Genomic DNA, 22554 nt, shown 5'->3' on the forward strand with positions numbered 1-22554 from the left:
TTACAGTCTTCTGGCTCGAGCACAGCAACATTACTAAAGCAAGGGAGCTAGCTCTACTTTGCACAAGTGTGCTTAAACCACTGTTTCAACATTTTTCATCAATAAGATTTTTATGAAAATAAACATCAAACAACTTGTCATTTAAAAAGAAAAGTGACTTTTCCCTACCTACCTGTGAATTATTTATTTACTCCTTTCTACCACTCAACAAATTTTAAGTCAACAAAAATCTCCTGAAAAATGATGGAGGGAGAATACTCCCCTCTCATTTCTACATTAACATTCTCCTTTCATGACTGGATTTCAGGAGCACTTCAAACTGAAGCCGTGAAATCTAAGTTTTGTTTCAAAAGCAGAAATATTTTTAAATACACTTGTATAAAGTCACAGAGTTCCACAACTTGAACATCTGTATCTAGCGCCAATCTGCAGGCAGCAATGTAATTTGATTTGGACCCATTCATCAGAAACTGATTTTCAGATGCCGCTACAAGTACGTACTGGAAAAGTGCTAGCTGCGCTGAGCCGGCATTGTTCACAGCAGCATACGAGTTTATATTTCGAAGGAGAGCTTAAAAGGGGAAATACGAATAATTGGCAAGGTTATCAGAGCTGTCCAGAAGTACTCTGAATTACTGAATGAACAGGGAAGTCTTGGGTACCCGATCCGATCACCTAAGAAAGTTTGCACGGAAGCTATTTTGTGAGTTGGGGAAAAGATTTAAGATTATCTTGCTTTTCTCTTTCCCTGAAAGATTCAAAGTCCTTAATTTTTTAATTTTTCATCTCCAGTGTAAAACCATTCCAACCTCAAAGGCAGACTGGAGCCCAAATGGACTTTTAAAAGCCTGCTAGCTTCTTTTTAAGGTTACGTATGTAAATGAAAGACACCACAGCAACTTTGATGACAACTCGCACATGAGGTTTGGGGTTTTGGAGAAAAAAAAATACTAGGTGATCAAAAAAAAAAAAAAATCAAGACTTTCTAAATAACCACTAAGCGTTTTCCCAAGCAACACATTCCAAGAAACTTCTCCGTCGCAACTCGTCGCAACTAAGAAGGCAGCAGCTGTGTCCGCGACTGCACCGCCTAGAGTGGGGGGTCCGATCCTGAAAGCCCTCATTGCCTCTGGTCGCATTCTCTTACTCCAAACCTCCAAGGTCCCCTCCGCTGTCATCCCGGCCGGCCACGCGTGCGGACACTAGACCGCGCCCCCGCTTCACTTTTCCTCCCGACCAGGGAAGCGCATCCCAAGGCCCGGGACAGAGTCTCTGGCCACTGCGACCCTCAACCCCCTCCCTGCCCCGAACTCTGACAGCGAGCCTAGACCCAGCCTCACCTGTGTTGTCATTCGCGGAGAAGCCGGGCGAGCTGAGTTTGGCTCGTTTGGGGTTGGGCGGTCCGTCCAGCAAGTTCTCGGCCATCTTCACCTGCTCGCGGAAACAGCCCTGAGCGCGGGCGGCGCGACGCGGCCCGGACGGGGGTCGGGCCGGCGGCTGCGAGCAGGCGAGCCAGCGAGGAGCGAGCGCAGGAGCGCGGGCCGGGCCGCGGAGGGCGCAGGCCGGGTGGGGGAGGCGGCGGCCAAATCTCAGCCTCAGCAACAGCGCCCCGCAGCGCTCACCGCCCGCCCCCGGCCGCCGCCGCCGCCGGCCGCGGCCCCCTCATCCCCTGCCCGCCTCCCGAGCGCGACACTCCGCGGCCCGGGCACCCAAGCGGCCCGGCCGCCTCCGCGGGCCCGGCTGGCAGCGACGGCGCCCGGCCCCGCGGCTCAGGCGGCGCCCGGGAACATGGTGGTACCGCCGCCGCCTCGCCGCCACCCCCCCCCCCCGCGCGCCCCACTTAATGAATTCGCCCGCGGCCGGACGACCGGGGGGCTTTGGGCTCCGCCGCCCGCCCGCGGCCCGCCGCCGCCGTGAGGAAAAACAATGCGCCGAGCGGGGCCGCCGCCGCGCCGCGGCCCCCCCACCCCGTGCCGCCGCCGCCGCCGCCGCCGCCGCCGGGCTCCGGGAGGCCGAGACGAGAGGCGAGCGGGGCCGCCGGGGCGGGCGCCGAGGGCCGGGCGGAGCGGGCCGGCCAGGCGGAGCGGGGTGCGCGGGCGGTTGTGGGGCCCGGGACCGGCGGGGCCGAGTAGATCGCGCTCGAAGCCCCGGTCGGATCCGCGACAAGATGGCGGCTGTTGATTCCTCAATTAAAAAAAAAAAGAAAGTTTTTTTTCTTCTCTTTCCAGAGCCTGAACGGGGAGGGGGAGGGGGCGGGGCACGCTTGTACGTCACCCCCCCCGCGGCGTCACCACGCACGGCCCCCGCCCCGCCCCTCCACCTGCGCCGGCCGCGGCGGAAAGAGCCGAGCGCGCTCGGGTGGAAGGGTCGAAGGCACGGCGGCGATGCGTGAGGCGACGGGCTGCGGTGCTAGGCCCGGCCTGCGGGACGCCAAGTGCGCAGAGCAGACGGCCACTTTTGTTCTGACGCTGTCAGTAACGCGGCACGCGCGGGGAGGGCGCCCTGGGCTCGAGCCTAGACCCCCCCCCCCGCCAGGCTCGGAGTCAGCGCTGATCCGGGCCCAGCCCGTCCGGTCCCGCCCCGCCCCGGCAGCTCTGGCTCTTCGCAGCTCCTTGCTTGCGAGCCTCCAGGGTGACATCGGACTAAGAAGACGCCACCGCAACCTGCGCCTCTTCCCCGCGCCCTATGCTAGTAATGGCGAAGTGGCGCCTGCAGGTTACAGAGGGTCCTCGGGTCTGTGTGCAGATGGGGAAACTGAGGCAGGAAGGGGCAAAGCAACTTTCTCTAAGATCACTGAGGGAGAAAATGACAGGCCGAGAGTCCACCCCTTCCTTGTGCTTCCCAAGTTTGCAAGGGCACCGCAAGGCTCTTGAGCGCCCACTCCCAAGCCCAAAAACGATAGGGCCAGGTCCAATGTCCAACGCTGTCACCTGAAGGGAGAGGCTGTCAGCTCTACCTCCTGGATCTGAGATGGGCCCAGGTACCAAGACCAAGGGCTTCGATCTCCTAAGGGTACTCCTTACTTCGGACAACCACCCTGGCTTTGGCAGGTACCCAGAAAAATGTAGGATCACAGGGAGACCCTCTCACTTGGGTGTGCCACACACCTCCTCAAAAACTAAAGTTTTCCCATCTCTGTTAACACTCTCTCAAAACCTGCCAGCTTGACTCGGAAGTCCTTATCTTCCAGGTATCAGCAGCACCCCTATTTCCTAAGCGAGAAACCTGTGAGTCAGACCCCTCCTTCCCTCCCCATCCACCCACGATGCAGCTAGTCTCCCCCACATTCTTTACCTGAAGAATGAGCTCCTCCACCTTACACCGCAGCCACCTGCTGTGTTGTCCATCATGGTGCCTGCTGTCCTTTGACTGAGGCAACTTCTTACATAAACTTTTCTTGTGTTTCATGTTGTTCAGCACACAGCCACAAAACTACCTTTTGGGGGGGGGATCTCCCTTGGTGATCTTAGAGAAAGTTGCTTTGCCCCTTCCCGCCTCAGTTTCCCCATCTGCACACAGACCGGAGGACCTTGTGTAAACTGCAGGCACCACTTTGACATCACTAGTATAGCATGAAGGGACTAGGCGCAGGCCTACCTGCAACAAATGGCTCCTATACAAAGAACAAGAAAAACACTAAGAACATATATAAAATAGACAGACACATGCATATAACAGTGGTTGGGCCAGGATTGAGTGATGCACATTTATCTTAACTGTTCAAAACTTGTGCTTCCCACACCTGTTTCATCTCTCCCTTCTGTCCATCACTCTCTCCCCACCAGCATCCTACATTCACCAAGTTGCTCTCATCATCTGAAATATTTTATACTTATGTCAATGCTATTCACAGTCCTGAAAACACCTGTCACTAGCACAATAATTCAATCTCCAAAACATGGTCCAAATCTCAGTTGCTCCAGGAAGTCCCTCTAACACTTTAGGGCCTCAGAGATAACTTATGGGCAAAATTCAAGGGCACAATATTAATACATTGTTCAGATCATTTATGTTTTTATTCATCAAATATTGTTCTTAAGACTCTTCAGAGTATTGCCACTATATTAATTCCCTGGGAAAAACCATAAAGAAGTCTCTGTGTGCTCTAATTGAGAAGTTAAAGTAACAAGCATGGAAAATCACAACCAGAATATTCAGCAGTCCATCTTCACAGGAGTTGAGGACAGTAAGTGGCCATAGAGCCACAGAGAGACAGAGGACCAGCATCACTGCATCTGAGGTGCCCTGGATGTTAGTCTCACTATAGGGCATTGCATTCACTGAGGGTAGGGGCTATGGTTGCTAACTTTATGACTGAATGGGTGGATACAGTGTCAGACCCCCCAATTCGGAGGCCTCTGAACATTAAGAAGAGTAGGCGATCCTGGTGGCCTACTCCTCCTTTGAATGGACATGGTGTCTAGTCACCTAGAAAATCCAGGGCCTTCCCCTAAAGGATACTGTTGGTAAACACGTTGTCTACTAGTCTGTCCCTGGCCTTGAGTCATTCCCCTGTTGTGAGCAGGTACTGGGTCACACTCTAGTTTACAAAGGGAGCTGAGAAACCTAGTCCCTACAATTTGGAGTAAGCATGGCAGGACTCAACCTGGCTGACAGTTCTTAAACACCAAACCCCTAGCTCTTCTTTGTCCTTTGTTCCCAGTTCTGAAACACCTGCTCCACAGAAACTTTTCTATTTGTTCTTATCTGTATGCTTTTGATCATTTCCTCTGGTGCTTGATGATACAGGTTTTCCTGTCTATTTCTCCCTTTAGTCTGAGTCTCCTCAGAGAACACCAGATGGGGAACATGGGTAAGAAAAAAATGAGGAGACATGGGTCTTGCATGCCTACTTTTAGCTGGGCATCACTGTCAAGTTGAGAATGTCTTGAAATGTATCAAGCCACTGCCACACCCCCACTTCCCCAGCCCAGAAAAGGACAAGCCACAAAGGGGGTACCTTCTCACAATCTGTAGTGACAGAGACCACATTAAATGAGGGAGGAATCCATAATTACAGAAGGCTCAGGCTAGGGGCACAGAAGAGTAACAATGTGGAATAAATTAAGGACAATTTCCTGAAAAAAGTTCACTTGCCTTTATCCACTGATGAATGTATAAACCTCTCTGTCCAAACAGTGTTAACAGTATTGGGTCATAAAAAGGAAAGATATGTTATGTTGACAACTGATAAAATAGGAAAGAAGCCAATGGGCAGTGGTGGCAGAGGCAGGAGGATCTCTGTGAGTTCAAAGCCACTCTGCTCTACAGACCAAGTTCCAGGACAGCCAAAGCTACACAGAGAAACCCTATCTCAAAACAACAACAACAATGAAAGAGAGAGAGAGAGAGAGAGAGAGAGAGAGAGAGAGAGAGAGAGAGAGAGAGAGGAGAAGAAAGGAAAGGAAAGGGAAGGGAAGGGAAGGGAAGGGAAGGGAAGGGAAGGGAAGGGAAGGGAAGGGAAGGGAAGGAAAGGAAAGGAAAGGAAAGGAAAGGAAAGGAAAGGAAAGGAAAGGAAAGGAAAGGAAAGGAAAGGAAAGGAAAGGAAAGGAAAGAAATAGTACAAAATGCCATGAGTGGGTGTTCCCTGGGAACCGTGGGTTTTGGGGATGGGAAATGATGGCTGAGGACAAACTTCCAGATCACTTGGGTGTGATGGCACATATTTATAATCCCAACCCTTCCAGAGATGTAGGAGAAGCAGAAGCTTAAAGCTGTATAACAAATCGGAGGCCAGCTTGGGCTACTTAAGTGAGTCTCAGGCCAAATTGAGCTACAGCAGCAACAACAAAAGAGAGTGAGACCCTATCTCACAACAAAACAAAATGCATATAGTTGAACAATGCTAGCAATAACTGGACCTTAGAAATCTGTTGATCTATAGCTATTACAATCTAATAATGTATAGAATAGATAATGTGATGAGGTATGGATGAAATAAGATTGGCTAGGAATTGGGCTCAGTGGATAAAGCAGTTATCACACAAGTTTGAGGCTTGGGTTTGGCTCCCCAGAACCCAGGCAGGTGTGGTACTGTATCAGGAGGCTGAAACCAGGGGATCTCTGGATCAAATTGACTATCTAGAGTAGCCAAATGTGTGAGCTTCAGGCTTAGCAAGAGACTCTACCTTACTAAATAAAGTGAAGAGTGGTAAGCTTCAAACCCAGGACAAGCAGCTGAGGTGCCTATTTAACTATCAAAGCCAACCTGGCCTCCAGGTTCTCCCAGCATCCTTCAGTCCCTACCTGTTAATGGATATGAGGGCCATACCACACCTGAATGTTCCAGCCCAGGGGCTGAGCTGATCTTCCCCAGAGGTTCTCCCCTGTATAACCCAGTCACTTGGGTTACCTACCCTTTTTTGTACTACCTTTTGTACCTTTGGCCTGCTGGCTGCTGTACCCATTTCCCCCTCTCTCCTCTCCCCTCTTCTTCTCCCCACATGGCTCATGGTCATGACCACTCTGGACCCTCGGATGTCTCTGCCCCTGGCTATGCTTTCCCTTGTATCTGTAATAAACTTTCTCCTCCACCACACTCAGGAGGAGTCATGTTCTTTTCTTTCCTTCTTATTCCTTTTCTTCATTCAGAGAGGATTTACTGTCAACCTCTGACCTCCACACATATCCACACCTATTTGTATGCACACCAACTCACATACTTGAATGTGTATACACACACATACAAAAGCAATTGGAACTGGTAGCCACTGAAGCCAATGGCAGTCAGAGGTGGATTCATCACACAGTTCTGAGTACCTCTGTATATTTTGAAATGTCCATAATTAAAGGTTTTTATTACATTTATTTGTATGCCTGAGGGTGTGTGTGTGTAGGTTAGAGGATAATTTGTAGCAGTTGGTTCTCTCCTTCCATGCTTCCATGTTGGTTTCAGCCACTGAACTCAGGTGGTCAGGCGTGGTGATAAATATCTCAACCAGCTAACCCATCTCACTGGTTGAATAAAGGATTTTTAAATATTAAAATCTAAGTCTTTTTTTACTCACAAACATCGCTAAGCATTTTTTAATTTTTCTTTTGTCTTTCAAAAAAGCTTCATATTTTTCCCCTGTTGGGATTTGGACATCTCTGGCCGATCCAACAAATTTACTTATTAGTTCTAATCTCACTTATCATTTAATATAGAATCTCTTGAATGTCTATTGAGGTGTTTCTCTCTCCCCCTCTCTCCCTCCCTCTGAGGTGTGTTGTTTCTCCCTCTCTCCACCCCTTCCTCTCTCTCTCTCTCTCTCTCTCTCTCTCTCTCACACACACACACACACACACACACACACACATATACACACACAGTCTCACTGTGTAACCTAGTCTGACTTTAGGCTCACAATCCTCCTGCCTCTGCCTTCTAATTGCTAGGATTATAAGTGTGTACTACCGCATCTGGCTCTTGTTTTTAAACAGTCTTTATTGTTCAGGATTATAGACTGAGCAATAAAATAGATATAGAATAGAATAGAATAGAATAGAATAGAATAGAATAGAATAGAATAGAATAGAATAGAAAAAATAAGCTCACGGTGGGAGAATGGGAAGCCCAGAGTGGAGACATGGAATCCATCTTTGACCTCCTCAGTTTGTTGCCTACAGCATCCTGGCCCTAACAATACTTTGACTGTCTAAGAATCTCTAGTTCCCTAATTTCTAATCTTTTCCCTTCTTGATAAGTTTAAATTTCATTGTCTGCTATGACAAACACTGGTCTTCTCATAGACTCAACTCCTTCTCCCTCACTCATGTGATTATACTAGCTTGGCAGAACCACACTGGAGCTAAATTTGGCTACTTTTCACCTGAGCACTGAGAAAAATGATATTGCTCATTGTATGAGTATGGCAGTATACTCCTGTAATCCCAACAGTTGGGAAGGTGAGGCAGGAGGATCCCTGTGAGCCTTGGCTACATAGTGATTTCCAGATTGTCTTCAGCTACATAGCAGGACCCTGTCTCAATGGGAGTGGGGAGCTGCCTGGTATCCTTATCACCAATAGTCACACATCTGCAGTGGGCCACTCAGACTGCTAGACAATCCTATAAGTGCATGGTCACTCAGTCTCCTCAGCTGAAGCCCCCAGCATCTCCTTCCCCTTTCTTACATTCAGCCCACAGTTTGTTTATTATATTAATGAGTAAACTAGAACCACCAAGACACACTTTTCACAGGTTTCCCGCAATGTAGTTGCTCATGAATCCACAGTGTGCCCATATTTCTACCCATCTTCCTGTTTGTGCCATCTGAAGACCCGAATCCTCAAGTTAGGTATACAGCTGAATTCATCGAGTTGTTGAGGATGATCATCCTGCCTCTACGCCCTCATCCCTCAAGAGCCAGGATTAAATGTGTGGATGACCCCATGAACTGCAAAAGAAATGTCAAGACAGTGTTAAATCTAGACCATGGCACAGTTGCTGCTCACTGCTCTTAGATAGTTCTATAGTGAAAAGGAACAGAAAGACATGGAAATGTACAATTTGGAGAGCAAAGCCTTGTGAGTAAGTCTGAAAGAAGACAAATGGGTGTAAAGAAAATGAGTGTAACTATTAAAGAGGTCAGCATAATTTGGGAGAACACTCATAGTTTGCTCTGAGCCAATCAGAAAGGTTCCTTGAGGTCCAGAGTCCACCCATCAAAGGAGAGAGAGTTAACTAAGAATGTTACTGAGCATGTTCTCAGCTTGTAAACAGGCACACAGATAAGTATTTCTTTCCCAGCATCAGCCACTAAGGAGTACTAAGGAATACACAGCCACTAAGAGCTGTGGCAGAATAGGGCCAGACAACATCTCAAGATGGCAGCATAACTTTTCAGCATTGCCCATGTGGCAGTCAGGCATGGTAAATGCAAGAGTAATAGGAAGAAGAAAGCGCCCAACAGGTTTCCAAAAAAGCTAGGCCTAGCATAGCAGTGTCAGAATCTCCGGAGAAGGCCCCAGAGGCCATAGAGGCCCTCATGGAGGGTGAGGGGGCTTAGGAGATCCACATCTGAGCACCCAGTCTCTCCCTACCACACCTGGTGTGTGCTATTCTGACTTAAATTCATGCGGCCTTGGGGAGGAGCTGAAGTAATAGGCTGAGGAGGACTAAGAAAGGGAGACTCCGTTTAACTGGCTACTGTGGGAGGAGCCCTCAAAGCCCTGCAAGTAACCCCTCACTTATGCTCTGTAAGGAAGCTCAATAAACTCATTGCTTCCTCCAGCATGAACTCTGGTAAGACTGTGCCTCTGTCACTGGGACCCTCGGAGAAGGGTTAGATGTTATGGCTCCTCCAGAGGTAAAAGCCCAAAGATTGGGGCTTCAAGGTCATCTTTGATGACACAGCAAGTTTAAAACCAGCCTGAGCTATTAAATAAACAAACAGAGGTTGGCACTATGAAGATAGCTCAGCAGTTAACACACTAGTTACTCCCAGAGGTCCTGAGTTCAATTCCCAGCACCTACATGGCAGCTCACAACTGTCTACAAGTCTAGTTCCAACGGATCCAACACTCTCCCACAGATATACATGCAGGCAAAACACCAGTGCATATAAAACAAAAATAAATAAATTATAAAAAGAATAATAATAAAAACCAGGGGTGAGGCTGGAGGGATGCAGCTCATGGCTAGAGGACTTACCTAGCATGCAGCCAGCCCTGGGTTCAGTCTGTCGACAGCACAGAAAGCAGGGCAGAGTGATACATTTCCACCACCCCGGCACTGGGAGATAGAGGCAATGAGACCAGAATTTCCAAGTCACTCTCAGCTACAGAGCAACTTCAAGACCAGCCGGATCTATAGGAGTCTCTGTCTTTTTTTAAAGGATGAGTGAGTTTGGAGAGATGGGTCAGAGCTTAAGAGTGCTTGCAGCTCTTCCAGAGAACCTGAGTTCAGTTCCCAGTACCCATATCAGATGGTTCACAACAGCCCATAACTCAAGCTCCAGGGGACCCAACACCCTCTCCTATACACCACATATACACATACACACTCATAATTACAAGTAAAACAAACCTCTTAGCCATGAGTTCCAGGACAGTCAGAATAACACAAAGAAACCCTGCCCCGAAAAAAAAAAACAAATAAACAAAACAAAAACCCAAATAAATAAATAGACTCTCTTAAAGAGTAGTAAAATTAAAATAAGAGACAGAAGAATAAAAAATGGGGAAGAAACAACTATTGGGGAGAATTTTTAAAAGATTTTTTATTCTTATATTTTTACATGTATGAGTGTTTTGCATATATGTATGTATTTGTACCACATGCATAGAGGCCCAGGAGAGGGTGTTGGGTCCACTGGAACAGGAGTTACAGTCAGTTGTGAGCCACCATGTGGCACTAGAACTGAACCAGGGTCCTTTTACAAGAGCAACCAGTGTTCTTTTAATTTTTTAATAAGAAATTTTATTTCATGTGCATTGGTGTCAGATCTCCTGGCGCAAGGGTTACAGACAGTTATGAGCTAGCATGTAGGTGCTAGAGATTGAACCTGGGTCCTCTGGAAGAGCAGACAGTGCTTTTAACCACTGAGCCACCTCTCCTCCCTACAACCAGTGTTATTAACGGCTGAGCCATCTCTCCAGCCCTCTATTGGGAGTTTTGAAATTGGAATGAATGTATTTTGCATTATAAGATGTCTATGAGCATATAGGGGCCAAGATTAAAAGTGATATGTGTGAGATTGCTCGGTGGTACAGGTACCTACTGCCAACCCTGATAATGTGAGTTAGATCCCTGGGACCCACATAGGGGTAGGAAAGAGCCAATTCCTGAAAATTGTCCACTGACCTCCACATGTGCACAGTGGAACACACATGCATACAAAATAAAAAAAATTAAAAATTATATATTTGTGTGTCAAATTGACAAGGGGTATACTTGTAAAGGGTAATCATCATTGTCAACCTGACTTGGTTTGGTTTCACACACTTATTGCTATGTCTATGAAGAAATTTCTAGAGAGGTTTAATGGAAGAGGGAAGACCTACCCCGAACATGAGTGGCAGCATCTCATGGGCTGGGATCTTGTGCTGAACAAGTGGAAAGAGGAGTGAGGTAGCTGAGGACCAGCATTCCCTGCTCTCTCTCGGCTTCCTGACTGCAGATGCAGTGTGAACAGCTCCCTCATGTTCCTGCTGTCTTGCCTTCCAGACATAGTGAACTGTATCTTCATACTGAGAAAATGCTTCAAAATACAAAACAAAATATAATTTATTCTAGGGCAAGGATGGGAAAAATCACAAATCTATGCATAACTGGGTATGCTTGGCACAGGGAGTGGCACTATTAGGAGGTGTGGCTTTGTTAGAGTAGGTGTGGCCTTGTTGGAGGAAGTGTGTCACTGCGGGTGTGGCTTTAAGACCCTCTTCCTAGCTGCCTGGAAGCCAGTCTTCTCCTGCACCATGCCTGCCTGGATACTGCAATACTCCCACCTTGATGATAATGGACTGAACCTCTGAACCTGTAAGCCGGTCCCAATTAAATGTTGTCCTTTATAAGAGTTGCCTTGGTCATGGTGTCTGCTCACGGCAGTCAAAAGTTGTATTTGTTTCTGTTGTATTGGAGTGTGGACACACAAGTTCATTATGTGTGTTTTCATACTACAACAGAGCTGAGAAATTTCAGCAGAGAACAAATTACCCCAAAACCTTAAAATGCTTAATATCTGCCTTTATAGAAAAAGCTTTCTGAAAAAAAAAAAAAATAAAAAAAAAAAAAAAAGAAAAAGAAAAAGCTTTCTGGCACCTGCTTTGGAGTATAGTTCTAAGACTTCTAAGGCTTGCATGTTAATTAGATGCCAAGTGTCAAAGTAGTGTCATAGTCTATCCCAGCAGGGCTGTCATTCCAGTGTGGCTGGCATTGCTCTATGTAGCTCTTCTTCCAGGCCCAAGCATTCAGTCCTCTTGGTGAGAGAAGTCACTCTCTGAAAAGACTGGGAGCTCCCCACTCCACCCAGGAAGAACCGGCTCTCAGTCATTGATTAATGGAAACTCTCACCCTTTGAGCTCCATGGGTCTTCTCTCTCCTCAGCCTCTCCTTCCACAGTGTGAACCCCACGAGTATCATCTACTGCAGGGTTGAAAATCTATTCCTGCCTCACCTTGGTAAGGCCACTGTGCTCTTTCAGGATCCAGCATGACAAGATGTAGAAAGTCCACATTTTTCTAGATAGAATTCCATTCTCAGTGTTTCACTAAAAACTGCACTTGGTAAGGGCATCGGAGTCCACAGATTGCAATAGTTAAACATCTAATCGGTTGTTTCTAATTTAATGCATGGGTACACTTGTAGATGCAGGTGCGTTGCACCTGTGTACATGCCTGGAGAGTCCAGGGTCAATGTCAGAACCTCCTAAGTCATTCTTCATCTTCCTCTTGAGGCAGGATCGCTCACTGCTCTGATTCAGCTCACTGACTCAGCTAGTCTGGCTGGCCAGGAAGCATCCACATATCCTCTTGGCTTTGCCCCTCCAGAGTTTGGTTTACAAACGCCCCTGAGATGCACAGATATAGCTTTTATGTGGATGCTGGGACTGAACTCAGGTCCTCCTGCTTGGGCCTTCTTCACCTCAGCCTCTCAGCCGACCCATGAGCAGCCTCCCACAGAATGACTGCTTTGTTCTTGAAGGCCTAGCTTTTCTCATCCCTCCAGCTCAGGCTCCTCTGATGATGTTTCGTCTTCATTCTGAGCTCAGGATGCTGGGATGCTAGAGGGTTCAGTCCTTTCCTTCCTGTATAGATTTCCTCCTCTCATTTCTTAGACAGAGACTCTGTCTTAGCCATGTTCTATTGCTGTGAAGAGACACCATGATCAAGGCAACTCTTATAAAGGAAAGCATTTAATGGGTCAGGCTTACAGTTTCAGAGGTTTCGTGAATTATTGTCATGGCCGGGATCATGGTGGTACACACACAGAGTAGCTGAACAGATAAGTAAGAACAAAAGGCAGGTGTCAGGTCAGTAGCACATTTTAACCTGAGCACATAGAAGGCCATAGCTGCTGTTCCTTGAGGGAAAGGGGACAGAGAAGCAGCTGGGAGGGAAGAGTGAGGTCAGATGGTGACACAGTCATCGAGGTTCCAGTCCAGAGCCAGCTTCTCAGGGTAGGGGAGGTCTCCCTTCTGACCTTGGTTTACTGAGAGTTATCAAAGAATGTTGAAGGGACAGCAAACTGGCTCAGTGGGTAGAGGGGCTTGCTACCAAAGCCTGATGATCCCTGGGACCCACACAGTAGAAGGAGAAAGCCAACTCTCACCAGTGTCCTCTCTGTCCCCGACATGCACACCTGTAAATGCGCGCACACACACACACACACACACACACACACACACAAAGTTGAAACAGAATGTTGGAGCCAAGTGGTGGTGCACGCCTTTAATCCCAGCACTCGGGAGGCAGAGGCAGGTGGATCTCTGAGTTTGAGGTTAGCCTGGTCTGCAGAGTGAGATCCAGGACAAACAGGGCTACACAGAGAAACCCTGTCTGAAAAAACTGAAACTAAACAAAAGTGACAAAGAGCCAGGTGTGCTGGTGCAAGTCTACAATCCCAATCCTCAGGAGCTGGTAGCAGCAAGATCGGATGTTCAAGCTTACCCTCAGCTATACAAGGGAGTTCAAAGCCAGCCTGGACCAAACAAGGTCTTGTCTCAAGAAACTAAAACAAGAACAACTATCAAAATGAATGCTGAGTTTTCTGTAGCTCTCCTGAACTTGAGCCGATCCCTGCATTTTCTCCTCAGTTTACCAATACCATGAGGCTCATTGGGAGACTTCTCATCGCAACCTGCATCTTATTCATGGGATAAAGCCTTATATGACTGTAATTTGATTGTGAGTTTGTCTTTCTGTTATCATTTTAATATACTGCTGGGTCTGGTTTGTTAATATTTATTTAGGACTCCTCCCAAGAAGCCTGGCCTGAAATTTCCTCTGTTCAAATTGCCCCTGTCTCACCAACTAACAGCATTCGCTTTCCCTAGAAATTTTTTTTCTGTAATAGTTTTTATATGATACAATATAATATTCTCCTGAATATCCAGTACTGCTCACCCTGAAGACATATGCTTCATATTTGGCTTTGTGTTATTATGGTAGTATGTATCATATCTTACACAGTGGAACTTAACTAATGAATGAGATATGCTTATAGTTATAAGTGCATATGTGTATTAAGTCATTTTTTCAAAGTTGCTGTGTTTGTTTTGTTTGTGGCAATGCTGGGACAAAAGCCAGGGCCTTGCGCATGCTTAGCAAGTGCTCTATCACTGAGCCACATGGCCAGTCTCCAGTCATCTCTTTTTAAAAGCATTGCTGGGTTACAGCGTCTACAGACTAACTCAGCAGTCCAGGTGATTGTCATGCAAGCCTGTGTCAGCTCCATCCAGCCACATAAAGACAGAAGGAATGAGCAACTCCATCAAGTTGTTCTCTGACCTACACATGGGGCAAGTGCTCATATACATATAATAAATAAAGTTACATTGAAGTACTATTACAGAAGTGTTCCCATAATATCTTTAGTACCTCTATTTTATCTGCTGTTGTATTGTTTACAATTGTATTTTTTTTCTATTTTGGACCATTTCTCAGTCTTTCTAGAGGGTTTTATTCTGTCTTATTTTACTTGTTATAAAACAAAAACAAAATTTTGTTTTTATTGGCTCTTTATCTTCAGTTTTATGAATTCTTGCTTCATTTTTAATAACTCCATCAACATACAGGCCTGTACACTCTAACTAAGAGAAAAAGTAGAGCTGAGGAGATATCTCAGTGGGTAAGGGCACTTGATGTGCAATCACAGGGAGCCAAGTTCAAATCTCCATCCTTAGGTAAGAAGCTGGCTGTGTGTGCCACATGTGGCCTCACAACTGGATGGCTGCTGACCTAGATCAGAAAGAGATGGTTCCAAATAGACATTTCAAGTAGTCTATAAAAATAAAAGAATACCAGTTGTCATAGAAATGCAAATCAAAACCAGAGAGCTAATACTTCCCAACCCTTAGGATGACCACACTCAAAATAAACAGTGAAACAAGGTTGACAAGGGCCAAAAGAAACTGGAATTTTCGTACTTCATTGGTGGGAAGGGAAACTGTACAGTCTCTGTGGAACCCAGTCTGAAGTTTCTTAAAAGGTTTAGCACTGAGTGTTGTAGCCCAGGCCTGTGGCCCCAGTACCTGGGATTTCAGTAACACAGCAAATTCAAGGCCTGTACTACATGAGACCCTATCTTAAAAAAAAAAAAGTAAAGTATTGAATTTCTATGTAACCCACAAATTCCATTCCTAGGAATATAACAAGGAAAATGAAAATATATGTTCCCACAACCCTTGTACACTCTTAAGGCAGAGAATACCAGATCATCAAGAATACCAGGGGTTCGGCCGGGCATGGTGGTGCACACCTTTAATCCCAGCACTTGGGAGGCAGAGGCAGGCAGATTTCTGGGTTCGAGGCCAGCCTGGTCTACAAAGTGAGTTCCAGGACAGCCAGGGCTATACAGAGAAACCCTGTCTCGAAAAAAACCCAAAACAAACAAACAAACAAACAAACAAACAAACCAGGGGATCAAGGACAGACTTGACTACATAGGAAATTTGAGACTAGCCTAGGCTATATGAGACCCTGTCTTTAAAACAGATTGATTATGGTAATGGCTACGAAACTCTGAGCATATGTCAGTATCATTGCCGTGTAACAAAGAGTTAAACAGGCCAGGCACAGTGAGCCATGCCTGCAACCATCCCAATACTCAGGAGACAGAGGCAGGAGGATTGATAAGAGTTACAAATCAGTCTGGTTTACATTGTAAGTCCCAGGCCTTTGTGGGCACAGAGTGAGACTCAATATAATAAACAGATGATACATTTCAGATGTGAGGACATTCACTCAGTCCCAAGCCCACACCCACCATTTAGAGGATCCTAGATCAGACTATGTGCAATGATAATAAATATGCTTAAAATATAAATTTCACAAATTAATCTAGCCATTATCAATAAATATATGCCATCCCCTTACCTTGATGAGTGAACCTTTGTAACTCCCTAGAGGTCCAGACTCCACAGAAGACGTTCAGGCTCCAGACTGAGGGGATAGACGGTGGCAATAAAGTGATGTACAAGCATGGGGGTCTGAGTTCAAATTTCCAGTACCCACGAAAAGACCAGGCTGGATGGCACCTATCTGTAAGCCTAGCTCCGGGGAAATAGTGGGACCAGAAATGGTTGGCCAGCTAGTCTTGGCAAATTCATTAATTCCAGGCTCAGCTGGAAATCCTATGTCAAAATACAGTGTGGCAAAATAAGGTGATGTCACACACCTTTAATCACAATACTCAGGAGACAGAGGTAGGTGGATCTCTAGAGGTAGGCTAGCCTGGTCTATATATTGAGTTCTGGGCCATCTAGGGCTACATAGTGAGATTGTGTCTCAAACTTGAATCATTGAGGGCTAGGTGGCTAGAAATATTGACTGCTCTTCCAGAGGACCCAGGATCATATTCCTAGCACCCACATGGAGGTTCACAGCTCTAACTCCAGCTCCAGGGGATCTGATCCTCCCTCCATGCTCCCAGGGTTGTCTGGCATGCACTTGGTGTACAGGCATACATGTAGAAACACTCATACCCATGTGACCAAGTGGAAAAAGGCTTAAATAAGTCAATAAAACTAAGGTGGAGAGCGAATCAAGACACCAGTGCAAACTTCATATCTACACACACACACACACACACACACACACACAGAGAGAGAGAGAGAGAGAGAGTCAGAGACAGAAAGACAGAGTGACAGACACTGAGACACAGAGGCAGAAAGAGATAGAGACAGAGATGGAGACACACAGAAAGCATGAACATCCCTTGCAGCTCTGTTCCACATGAGGGATAGGTTGAGAGCTCTGTATCCAGTCTTCTCTCCTCCGACTCCTGAATCTGGCCACATCATGGGGGCACCCATGTGCATGTATCTGGATACCCTAACTCTACACAACTTGCTGAGGTCGTGTCTTCTATAAACATCCAGTCCTTAAAACCCTATACGACAGAGGAAAAACAATAGGGGGTTATTTGTCACTCTCTAGAGTACAGACCTAGAGAAGATGCCAGCACAGGCCCCAGAAACCGGTGTTGATATGGCATAGATCCCAGGCTCCATGTATATACATTGCTCACTGTCATGGCCTGTTTGGAGCTGTCCTGGAGTCTTTGTCCTTTGGGAGGGGGCCTGGCTGGAGGATGGCCAGGGGTCTCCCTAAAGAGGGATGCACAACCCAGTAGATGTCTTTGCCCATGTCTCAGGGGACCCTTCCATTTTGTTGAATGAAACAAATCCACACCAAAGAGTCTATTTCATCATTATGATTTTTTAGAACACAGGGACAAAGAGAAGATTCTAAAAGCCTCCAGGAAAGGGAATGAGAGGGTGAGAGGGAGATGGACAAGGAATGGCTTCATATAAGGAACCAGTATCAGAATGACAACAGGCAAAGCCCTTCCAGCACAGAGCTGGAGGCCGAAGGCAGAAAGCCATGCTTTCAAATCCAGAGGGAACTCTGTATGCAGAGGCCATACTTGGAGCTGAAAAGGTCTCATGATTAGTTTGGACTTACAACATGAAGGATGTGGAAGAAGCTACAGGCAAAGCCTCAGCCAGCCTACAGGGGGATTTCTAGGAAAGATTAAGCTAAGAAAGCTCCCCAAGAGTGAGCAGAAGCCAATGATGGCCCACATCTAAAAAGGTCCAGGATGAGGCATGGCTATTTGTCTGCCCAACTTTGCCTCTTGCTCATCCGTCTCCTCTACTGCTACATCCTTCACTGGCATCAGAGTCTAGCTTCTCCAGGTCTGACATAGACTGAAGACCAAAGGCTCTCCAGGAATCTTTCAAGCCTTCAACACCTGTTGAAGCATCCAGCTTCATGAACTGGGGAGTCACCTCATCTCAGCCTCTCCAGTGTAAAGACAGCCACTGTTGGACAAAGCCCTGTTGGTTGTAAGGCCTTCTAGTAAACCTCCTCCCGCTTCTGAAATGATATAGTCTGTCAGTTCTGATCCTTTAGGGCCTGCCTCATGCCGAGTGGATGGGGAAGAACGGTCACGTCAGACTTGTAAATGTGGCCTACCCATAGTGCTTTAGAGACAAGGTGCACTGCACTGAGCACACTTAGACAACAGAGGGCCCAGAATAAAAGGAATGCCAAGAGGGAATGGAAGTCCCCTGCCCCTACCTCCAAATGGATGTATTGACTTTTTTCTTTCTTTCTTTTTTTTAAAAAAGGAGTAATCAGTTGACGTTGGCTCGCAGTTCAGAAGGGACAGTCTCTATCACACCAGGGAAGACACAACAGTAAGACTGGTCTCTGCTCATGACATTTAGAACATGAGGTAACTGGCCACGGCGGCTGGCAGTCAGGATGCAGCAAAATTTTATCAGAAGCAGGGCTAGACTAGCTATTTAAAAAAAAAAAAAAAAAAAAAAAAAAAAGCGCTCCACCAGCAGAGCAAGATGCCCTAAGGGAAGAAGGCCAAGGGTAAGAAGGTGGCCCCGGCCCCCGCCGTTGTCAAGAAGCAGGAGGCCAAGAAGGTGGTCAACCCTCTGTTTGAGAAGAGGCCCAAGAACTTCGGCATTGGGCAGGACATCCAGTCCAAAAGAGATCTAATGCGCTTCGTCAAATGGCCCCACTACATCAGGCTGCAGCGGCAAAGAGCCATCCTCTATAAGCGGTTCAAAGTACCTCCTGCCATTAACCAGTTCACCCAGGCCCTGGACAGGCAAACAGCTACTCAGCTGCCTAAGCTTGCTCACAAGTACAGACCAGAAGCAAAGCAAGAGAAGAAGCAAAGGCTACTGGCCCGTACTGAGAAGAAAGCTGCCGGCAAAGGCGACGTCCCAACTAAGAGACCACCTGTCCTCCGAGCAGGAGTCAATACAGTCACCACCTTGGTGGAGAACAAGAAGGCTCAGCTGGTGGTGATTGACCATGATGTAGACCCCATTGAGCTGGTGGTTTTCCCGCCTGCCCTGTGTCGAAAGATGGGAGTGCCCTACTGCATCATCAAGGGAAAGGCCAGGCTGGGGTGCCTGGTCCACAGGAAGACATGCACCACTGTTGTCCTCACACAGGTTAACTCGGAAGACAAGGGTGCTCTGGTTAAGCTGGTGGAAGCTATTGGGACCAATTATAATGACAGATATGACGAGATCTGTCACCACTGGGGAGGCAACGTCCTGGGTCCTAAGTCTGGGGTCGCATCGCCAAGCTGGAAAAGCAAAGGCTAAAGAACCTGTCACTAAATTGGGTTAAATGTACACTAAGTTTTCTGTACATAAATATAACTACAAAATTAAAAAAAGCAGAAACAAACAACAAAACAAAAACCCCACCACCAAGAAAAAAACAGATTATGCTGCATACACAGCCCAAGCTGGTTTCTTTTGTTTTTGTTTGTTTTATTGGAACAGGGTTTCTCTGTGTAGCCCTGGCTGTCCTGGAACTCACTCTGTAGACCAGGCTGGCCTCGAACTCAGACCCGCCTGGCTCTGCCTCCTGACTGCTGAGAGTAAAGGCGTGCTCTGCCACTGCCTGGCCAAGCTCAGGCTGTTTTTGAACTGTGGTAATCTTCCTCCTTCAGCCTCCTGAGTGCAGGAATTGCAAGCATGTATCACTGCACACAGCTGTGTTTGTTTTTGTTGCTGCATAACACATGCCCCAAACTTAGTTTAAAGCACTGTCCTTAGTCAAGCTGGGTGTTATAGACCTGAGATTCTGGCACTTGGAAAGGAAAATCAGGAGTACCAGTCATCCTCAGCTTGGTCACGAGTTTTAGGGCAGTCTAGCATACCTGAGATCTTACTTCAAAAAGAAGGAAGAAGGGAGGAAGAAGAAAACCAAAAAGCAAGCTCTGCACATGCCTTAAAAGCCCGCACTAGGGAAGGAGGCAAGCAGGTCTCTTGGTTCTCATAGCAAGTTCCAGCACAGCAATCTCCTTCCACCACTGTTAGAAGTCAGTAGGGCTCCGTGGCTGGGTCCCCTACTTGGAATCTTTTTTTTTTTAATGGGGAGGGGCTAGAGAGAGGGGAGAGTGATTAAGGACATGTACTGCTCTTGTAGAGGACACAGGTTCAGTTCTAAACACCCATGTCATGTAGCTCTAACTGTTTGCAACTCCAGTTTCAGAGGTTCCAATGCCCTCTTCTGGCCTTGGGCACCTGCATGCACAGTTAACACATAAACTCACAGCGGTCACATGGCAGCTCACAACTGCCTGTTGCTCCAGTTCCAGGGGATCTGACACCCTTGTACAGACATGCTTGGAAGCAAAACACCGATGCACATGAAAATAAATAAACAAATCATTTATTTAAAAATGTAAAAGAGTCATTCTAAGTAAAGGATAAATTGGCGGGGTACATGGCTCTCCTGTTACCCACAAAGCACTCACCTACGATGGAAGAGGCCCTGGGTTCCAGGTCCCCTGGAAGGGCAGCCTATGTTCTTAATTGCTGACCCATGTCTCCAGGCCCTTTAGAATGACTCTTCATGACAAATAAAAGTACCACAGGACACAGAGAGAGACCACAGAGGGAAGAACAAAGCCGTCTAGAGGGCCTTTACCTTAGCTCATTTAACAAAGCTTTCTATTTCCCTTATTTTTCTTGTTATTCCAACAAAACAACTGAGAAAAGCAACTTGAGGAAGGAAGGGTTTATGGGTTATGGCTCATGGTTCAGTCCATAATCCAAGGGAAGTCATGGTGGCTGGCAGGCTCTGGTAACAAGGAAAGCAGTTGGTCACATTGTGACTGCAGTCAAGAAACAGAGCTGAGTGCCAGTGTTCAGCCGTGTTTCTCCTTTTTGTGCAGTCTGGGACTCCAGCCATTTGATGGACCTGATAGTTCTATGTTCTGTGGAAAAGCCTTCACAGATACACCCAGAGGAGTGTCTCCAAGTTGGTTTCAATTAATTATTATTATTATTGTTTGTAATGGCTATTCCTGGTTGTCAACTTGACTACATCTGGAAGGAACTACAATCCAGAATTGGAGGGTTCACCTGTGATCCAGATCTTGAGGCCGGAAGACACAAGTTTCTGACCTGGATCTTGCCATAGAGATCTTGAGGCATAGTGGCCATGAAAAGTTTAGGTACAGTCAAGGTGGTATAAGCCTTTAGTCCCAGGAGACTGAGGCAAGGAGATCTTTGAGTTCAAGGTCAACCTGGGACAAAGCAAGTCCCAGATCCAGGCATGGTGGTACTCACCTTTAATCTGGGCTACATCTTCTGCAGGAGACCTATAAGGACATTGGAAGAAGGAAGATTCTCTCTTCTTTGCCTGCTTGCACTTACTTGATAGCACATCTATTGGAACCTACTTCTACAGAAAACCAGCTGAAACAACTAGCTTTGTGGGACTGAGCAACTACTAGATTCTTGGACTTCCCACCCACAACTGCCCATTGTTGGGGTAGTTGGACTACAGACTATAACTCATCACAATAAATTCCCTTAATATAGAGAGACATTCCATTAAGTTCTGTGATTCTAGAGAACCCTGATTAATTTTTTTGGTGTTTTTTTGTTTATTTGTTTGTTTGGTTGGTTGGTTGGTTTTGGTTTTCAAAATAGGGCTTCTCTGTGTAGCTGTCCTAAAACTCACTCTGTAGAGCAGGCTGGCCTTGAACTCACAGAGATCCGCCTGCCACTGCCTCCTTAAGGGTATGTGCCACCACACCTGGCTGTTAGTTGATTTTAAATCTCATCAAGTGAAAAATTAATCAACACACCCCCACTTTCATTTTGCTTGCGGCCTTGCTAGTCATGAAACTGACCCTGAAGCCATGAGTAGTTCTGTCTTCAGAATTTCAAAGAACACAATGCAAACTTGGCTTCTCTGTACCCCTGTGTACCCGTCCTGTATGCTGGCTTAGATCCCAGTTGGGAGGACTGTGGCTGCCACCAGGATGCTCTGAGGATTGACTGTCCCTGATGAAATCAGGGCTTGGCCTCAAGAATATATCTCCTGAAAGGTTTTTAATGTCTTTTACAACCCTCTTCTTTTCAAGTTTTCTTTCTGATGCTGAGAAAAAACACTGACCGGAACCAGCTTGGGCAGGAGGAAAGGGTTTACTTGGCTCACGCGTCACGGGGTCACAGTCTGTCCCCAAGAGAAGTCAGGGCAAGAATTGAGATGGAAGCGGGGGGGGGGGCACTGCTTACTGCCATCCTCTGGGGCTCACAAGGTTTGCTTTACAGTCCGGGATCACATCCAGGGAAGCCACTGTCCACCACGTGTGGGGTGGTTCCACCTCCAACATCAATTAAGGCAATCTCTCACAGACGTGGCCACAGGCCAGTCTGATCTGGGCAATGGCTCAACTGATATTCCCTCCTCGGGCGACTGAGGTGTGTCAAGTTGACAGCTGAAGCTAACTAGGGCACCTTTAATATAGGCACAGAAGACAATTAGAAAATGAATGTGTGCTGCTCTGTGTTCTCTGCTTTTGGGGTGTCTAGCCACATAGTTTAGAGGGTTCAGCTTACCACTCACCTTCTTGCAT

The 22554-nt window shown here is 46.8% G+C and overlaps 1 protein-coding gene, 1 long non-coding RNA gene and 1 pseudogene across 9 annotated transcripts in view; 1 reads left to right on the forward strand and 2 right to left on the reverse strand.

The window, feature by feature from the left end:
- Positions 1-2159, reverse strand: part of Crebbp (CREB binding protein) — a 132624-nt gene extending 130465 nt beyond the window's left edge. For 2 of the 5 annotated variants that reach the window (XM_006521754.4, XM_006521753.4), the window contains exon 1: positions 1341-2159. In XM_006521754.4, coding sequence (XP_006521817.1) covers positions 1341-1425 — 85 coding nt within the window. In that variant the 5' untranslated portion in view covers positions 1426-2159. The remainder of the gene's footprint in view (positions 1-1340) is intronic. The other 3 variants (XM_006521751.4, XM_006521752.3, NM_001025432.1) reach the window with 3 other exon arrangements.
- Positions 2160-8113: 5954 nt separating this feature from the next.
- 4930455F16Rik (RIKEN cDNA 4930455F16 gene) lies at positions 8114-17318 on the reverse strand. Of its 3 annotated transcripts, NR_040570.1 has the most exons (4): positions 17088-17318; positions 16017-16082; positions 10986-11182; positions 8114-8377 (listed from the first exon to the last, which is right to left on the reverse strand). It is a non-coding gene; the product is annotated as an RIKEN cDNA 4930455F16 gene (long non-coding RNA). The 3 variants fall into 3 exon arrangements; NR_040571.1 differs by lacking the exon at positions 16017-16082; NR_040572.1 differs by lacking the exon at positions 17088-17318 and having other exon boundaries at positions 16017-16260.
- Positions 17319-17430: 112 nt separating this feature from the next.
- Gm5766 (predicted gene 5766) lies at positions 17431-19407 on the forward strand (annotated as a pseudogene). Its single transcript, NR_003628.1, has one exon. The product of NR_003628.1 is annotated as a predicted gene 5766 (transcript).
- The last annotated feature ends 3147 nt before the right edge of the window (positions 19408-22554 follow it).

Source organism: Mus musculus, chromosome 16 (genome assembly GCF_000001635.26).
Source record: "Mus musculus strain C57BL/6J chromosome 16, GRCm38.p6 C57BL/6J".
Lineage (NCBI taxonomy): Eukaryota > Metazoa > Chordata > Mammalia > Rodentia > Muridae > Mus > Mus musculus.